Raw genomic sequence first — 6777 nt, forward strand, 5'->3', positions numbered from 1 at the left:
AATGATTGTAGGTTTTGTTCCACATTATTCTCCCACTCTATCCAGAATCTCATGCACTGATCATTTTCCTAGTGGTTGATGGAGGCAGCCAGGCACCATCTAGTTCTTCTGGTCTCATGGTCATATAGGCTGAGGAGCGTATGGTCCACTAGTCCCTTGGAATAATTGTTTCCATCCCTCTTTGGTTTTGTTCATTCTTTTTTGCTCTGGATGAGGAAAGACCCATCATTGCATCTTAGATGGCCATTTGCAAGCTTTTAAGACCCCAGTTGCTACTCACCAAAGTAGGATGTAGAACAGTGTTTTTGTGTAGTATGTTATGCCAGTTGAGCTTGATGTGCCCTGCGACCATGGTCCCGAGCCCACAGGTCCAACTACTCACTCCCTTAGGGTGGTTGCTTATGGTTAAGAAGTTATAACTTTGGCCCTTGTAAGCTCTATTATATATTTGGGCATTCTAGTAGCACATACAAATATGTATGTAGAAGTGTTATCTGCCAACCTGATATATATCATGGGTTTATTCACTTTTGTCAGGATATACCTGATCATTCAGCCTGTCTACCCATCTGTTTACCCATAGGTTAATATTTGTTATCACTGACAACAGAGTATTGTATCCATAGGGTTATTAATGGCTAATTTTTCACAAGTAGATCACCAGGACTTTCTTTGGCAGTGCCGTTGGATGAAATTGAGCCTCTAACTTTTCTATTAGCAGCCAAGTGCATTAACTATTTGTACTACCCAGGGACTCCAACCACGGTAGACGTCACTATTTAATGGTATCCCTCTTCTCTACAAAGCCAGATTTGGCCTCAGGATACTTGTCTAGTCCAAGGAGACACTACCACACCATGCAAGTTGGCATGTAAATGTAATCTGTTGGCCTTTTCCTTGTTCTAATCATGAAGTTTTGTGATTGTTTTCTAACAAACATGTAAACTTCTAGTGCCTCCCAGACTCTGAAGATCATCAATCCTTCCATTCATCTCAGCCCTGGCGCTCCTGTCCATGCTCCGTCCTGGGGATTTTCCATCCATACTCAAGCACCTTCTGTGATCTGAACTCACACAAGTGTGGTTTCTCAGAAGACCTGCTTGAGGCACTGCTTTAGGTCCAGTGCTGCTGTCACCATGCAACACTATTCCAATTTTTCTTTGGAAATTTCCTTCCACATCTGTCATACATTCTTGTGAATACCAAGTGGTGGAAACTTTTCAGCCTTTGTAGGTAGATTAATTTTTAGAAATAGCCAGCATCATTTGAGACCAAGAGCAGTGAATGACATAGGTAGTTGAGTGAGGCTAATAGAATTTTAAAAATTAAATAAGGTATCTCGTTTTCCTGGGAGACTCAGACTCCACTGAGAACGGTATGGACAGCTGTTTTGAGCAAGTGATCATACCATTTGGGGTAGTTGCATACAAAGGTCAAGTCTAAGTCCCAGGGTTAGTCCTGGTACTTCCTGAATTTTTCTGTTTTTAAGTTATCTTAGAGTGCCAAAGATGTAGCTAAAAAAAATAATTAACATCTTCTTGTACTCTGTTTAAACAAAATATTCATTTGGAAACTGTAGTAGTTAAGTTTGTGTGTCAACTTAGCTGGGTTTGGTTGAGTGGCTGGGCAGCTAGATGTAAATACTCCCCATGGTGAGACTGGTAATTAACTCCATGGTGGAATCTATTGGAGCAGCTGAGTAGCTGCTCTAGGGATGTGGTCTGCTTCCAGTATACAAGAAGCAACTATGAAGAAGGTCTGGTCTGTAGCTTATGGTATACTTGAACCCTGCATGTAGCCAAGTCATTGTTCAACAGCCTGCCATGCCCTGCTGATCTTGGGACTTCTTCTGGACTTGAATTAGTAGCTTACCATGTTGTTTGGTGACATTGGGATTGTACCTTTTTACTTGTCAACCTTGGGCTTATCAGCCTCAACAGTCAGTAGCTGTCTGAGTGAAGAAAAGCCTCTAGCTTCAGTGGACCAGGAGCAGGAGGCAGAGCTGAAGCCCAGGGTTGAGGGGCTTTCACCCAAGGGTCTGGCACTTTGAACTCAGACTCAAAGCCTCCAAAATTGTAAGAGAATAAACTCTTGTTTCTGAAAGCCATCCCATTTGTGGTATATTCCTGTTGGAGTGGCACTAAGTAACCAAAACAGAAACAGATTTTAACTTCGTATTTTCTAGAAGCTAACGTTAAGTGATATGGTACAAAGTGACACACTAGTTCTGGTTCTCAAGGGGAATGATCCAGTATGAAAAGAAGTGGCAGTGTTCTGAACATAGGGAGACAGAGCTTTCTCCTTAGCCAAGATGGGAATCAGAGGAGCGCTATCTACAGTTTAGAGATAGGTTTAACTCAGGATCTGTTATTTCTAACAAAACGTTTCATGCTTCTTTCACAGTTTTTAAATTTTAGACTGAAGACATCTGTGTAGTCGTATTTTGCTTTCAGCAATGTGTGCAAGTTTTATTGGAACAACAAAAATCATAGCTTTGTTTGTAGATGCATTTTTGACATGTTGTTGTTGTTGCTGTTGTGTGCCGTCGAGTTGGACCTGACTCATAGCAACCCCTCCTTGGGTTTCCGAAGCAGTATCACTACAGAAGTAGATTGCCCCATCTTCCTTCCGAGGAGTGGCTGGTGGGTTTGAACCATTAGCCTTCTGGTTAGCAGTCAAGTGCCTTAGGCACTATGCTACCAGAGCTCCCCATTTTTGACATAGTAGTTGTAAATAACATCAGTAGAATGAAGTATGAGATATTACTGAGTTGTCTTCCTATTTTAGATAAAGATGATACATCTTCTGGTGATGTTGGATGTACTTTCATGGGAAGAGATGGGACAATCAGACGGCACTTCATGGATCTGGGTGTCTGTACCAGAGAGAATTTGGCACATGTGAGGGATTGCAAAACAGGTACCCAGTCTTCATAATACTTACTTTTGAATGTTACCAAATCTTAAAGAACTTGAATGTCTAAGTCTAAAATAAACAAGTTCCTGTATTCAGTTAACAGATATTTATCGAACATCTATGCTCAAGGCATTCTTTGGTTTCTTTGACCTTAAGTTTCTCTTTTATTAATACAAATAATAACACTTCCCCCAAAATCACATCTCACTGCCAGAAAGGATTTTCTCCTTACACCTGGGATGGTGATTAAAAAGATGCTTCATGCCCTTCCCTATCCTTTTATTATATGGGGAATAATAACCTTTCTGGACTTCAGCTATAAAAAGATAGATGTGGCCTTTTTCAGGGATTCTTTTCCAGGAGTTCAGACTCACCCCTGAAATTAGGCACAGAATTGTGGATATATACATATTCTGGGAAGTAGGTCTTTCGTTTCCACTGGATTCTCAATGTAAGGCTTTGTGACTCCCTTCCAAAAGTTAAGACTCAGAAATGCAGATCAGTGTTTTTCAAACTTTTTTTTTTTCAAAAAACTATGCAACACAATAAGAAATAGATACATTATTATCCAGCACACATAGACACACACACACACATGAAACAGAAGTGCTTACCCTTACTAAATGCAAGGCTTCTGGTCAATTCTATTGTATTCTAGTCTTTTATTAAAAATGCTGGTTCAACTCACATAATTTCAAAACTGCAGCCCTAGTACGTCACAGCTGCAGTTTAAAAACAGTGGTATAGATGATCTCCAAGGGTCTTGCCAGCTTTGACATTCTAGGATGGCTTCTCTTTGTTCATTGGTATGAGCTGCTGTAAAATGTTTCCTCAGGATCTGGGAGCATAAAAGAAAGCTTCTTTAATTAAAATAACATAATGATTCCTCACACCTGCCATATGTGTGCCACGAGTCAATTCTGGGAGAATGCTAGGGCACATGATATACTTTTTCCCTTACCACCTTAGGGACTCGTGTTTTCATTTCCTCCACGAGAAAAGCAGAATGATGCTTATTTGATATAATTCTTTCCTATAAAACAAAAGGAAGCTCTAGTGGTGGGTTTTTTTTTTTTTTTCCCTGAAAATCTGTTATTTATTTTCTTATGAAAAAATAAACTCTCAACCTGTAAAGAGCGTCACTTGTTTTCATATTATTATAGAGCAAAGTTACAGAAACACCTGCTACCAGCTCCAAAGGTATCACATATGCTTTGGAAAAAAGCCATTGCTATTTGGATTCAATGGAGGAAGGAGTAACTAATTCTCTCTCTCTACTGATTTTCCATAATTTTACTTAATCATCACTGGGAAAGCTAGTGGTCAGGATGTCTTATAGCTAGCTATACCAGGAGAGTTCTACTTTATACTCTTCATGAGCCAGTGTTAGGACAAGCTTGAGTTATAATGCATTGGTTCCTTTTGGTTATAGATGCAAAAGAAGCCATTAAATTCCTGGAGGCTTGATGGTTCCTGGAAAGAAGCAAGCTAGGAGACAGACTGATGACCTGGATTTGCTTAGGTGGAAAACATTTACAATAGGAATCCAGTTGATACACTACTGTTAAAATGACCATGCCTGTGCTGTCAGCAAGCGCAGTTGGCTGAACAGCTTACCATCTCCAGACCTTTGACTGGTACATCTGAATTGAGGTCTCACTGTAAATTCCTGACCTCAACTCTAACGGTGATTGTCTTCTTTGATTTTAATACTAGCTGTAGCAGCCATGGTTTGGTAAAATTTTGCCACAAAGTCTGGCTCACTGACCTCCAGCTGCCTGCCAAATCCATTGCACTCCTGCTCAGTCCAACCTTGAAACCACTGATCCCAAAGGCAAAGCTGGCACTCAAAGACATAAGTTGGTCGATTTGCCCCAGACACACTAAGCTGTTCCAGAACATCCAGTAGTGGCTGTAATTTTCCTGGCATTTCCTTAGCTATCAGGTCCTGTAGGAAACGTTCATGCTGGGGACCCGACCAACTTAAATTCAGTGCAGAATACACTTCATCTCCCAGGATGTGATAATAAGACATTAGGGGGAGGGGAAGAGTTAATAATATTGTCTGGCACTGAGGATCAGGGAGAAGGGAAGGATGGTGGTAATGAATATTATAATTCCAGTGGCATCCTCCCCTCTACTGTTACAGGGCACTTGGAGTCCATCACAAGAGTCCTTGGGTTCCAACTATCACTTGCTGCTTTCGTGTTTTCTGAAAACTCTAAACCTCATCCTATAGACTTTTAATATATGCACAAAAAATTCTGTAGAGGGATGGGATTCCTGGAGGTTCATGTGCCTCTGTGTGCCTGCCGAACATAGGAGCCCCGGGGACTGAAAGATAGCATTCCTCCCTTTTTGCCCAGCCCTCCTCAATCTTTGAGGGCCTCCTCTAGGCCATGTGCAGCAGTCTAGCCACTGGGGATAAAACATTAATTCTTTAGGCACAGAGATTTTCAGAAGTTAAGGCCAATTTTTTTTTTATTGTGGTGAAATATATATATAACAAAACATTTACCATTTCGATCCTTTTCATGTGTACAATTCAGTGACATTGATTACGTTCTCCACCTTCCACAGTATTACCACTGTCCATTTCCAAATTTTTCATCACTTCTAACAGAAACTCAGATTATAGATCACTTCTTTTTGTTTTGTTTAAATTAATTAAATTTATTTATTTTTTTAACTTAATTTAATTTTGTTATTGTTGAGAATATACACAGCAAAACGCATACCAATTCAACAATTTCTACATGTACAAATGCCAGGGAACTGATTACATTCTTCAAGTTTTGCAACCATTCTCACCTTCCTTTTCTGAGTTGTTCCTCCTCCATTAACATAAACTCACTACTCTCTAACTTTGCTATCTGATCTCTTGAGTTGCTGTTGTCAATTTGATCCCACATAGATAGTTCTTAAAAAGGACAATGCTCAAGGCAGACATTCTTTACTCAACAGTCAAACTGTTGTTTGGTTTAAAGAAGCCTTCAGGGGATATTTTTGTTATAAGGTGTAAAGATTATCTCAGGGCAATAGTTTCAGGGATTTATCCAGCTTCCATGGCTCCAGAAAGTCTGAATTCAGAGTACAGTGAACTTTCATTTATCTGCATTAGCAAGAAGTTGGTAAGAATTTTGTAATCATCTGAAAATATTTCTCAAGCTAATTTTACTTGCATAGTATTGGAGGGATGCTTTAGGAGTTCTGGGATTGTTGAATTTGGATGCATCTCTTCTCCCAGACAGAGACCAGAATGTTTGTGTCTGCTGTTGTTTCTTATGAAGCTGCTTCATACAAGATCCCTTTTTAACTTCCCAATGATGTGCTTTTAGGACTCCATAAAGTTATCAGGCTGCAATTTAGACAACTTATTTTGTGTCACTGAAGAAGAATCCTTGCTATACAGGAATGACTATGCATATAGAAATAAATGTTTTTATTAATAATGTAATTAATATTAATATGACAAGATTTTTATATGAAAAATTTGTAATTTTTCAGGTTCTAGTGGAATACCGGTGAAACTGGTCACAAATCTCTTTAATTTAGATTTACCTCAGAACTGGCAACTGTATCAGTACCGTGTGACATATAATCCAGATTTAGAATCTAGAAGACTGAGAATTGCTTTGCTTTACAGTCATAGTGAACTTTTCAACAAAGCAAAAGTGTTTGATGGTGCAATCCTTTTTCTGTCACAAAAGCTAGAAGAAAAGGTATAGTATAATTAAGATTTCACTATATTTGTATATATGCTGTTGTTGTTGTTGTTATGTGCCGTCGAGTCGGCCCCGACTCATAGCGACCCCTCCTTGGGTTTCCGAGGCAGTATCACTACGGAAGTAGGATTGCCCA

General features: G+C 39.6%; 1 protein-coding gene across 1 annotated transcript in view; it reads left to right on the top strand.

Moving 5' to 3' along the window:
* The window catches only part of PIWIL4 (piwi like RNA-mediated gene silencing 4), a 56300-nt gene that overhangs the window by 2592 nt on the left and 46931 nt on the right, over positions 1–6777 (top strand). Inside the window, exons 3-4 of the mRNA XM_007938101.1 lie at positions 2788–2919; positions 6424–6638. Of these exons, the coding sequence (XP_007936292.1) occupies positions 2788–2919; positions 6424–6638 (347 nt within the window). The remainder of the gene's footprint in view (positions 1–2787; positions 2920–6423; positions 6639–6777) is intronic.

This window comes from Orycteropus afer, unplaced genomic scaffold (assembly GCF_000298275.1).
Source record: "Orycteropus afer afer isolate SDZICR_OR568_19922 unplaced genomic scaffold, OryAfe1.0 scaffold00047, whole genome shotgun sequence".
NCBI lineage: Eukaryota > Metazoa > Chordata > Mammalia > Tubulidentata > Orycteropodidae > Orycteropus > Orycteropus afer.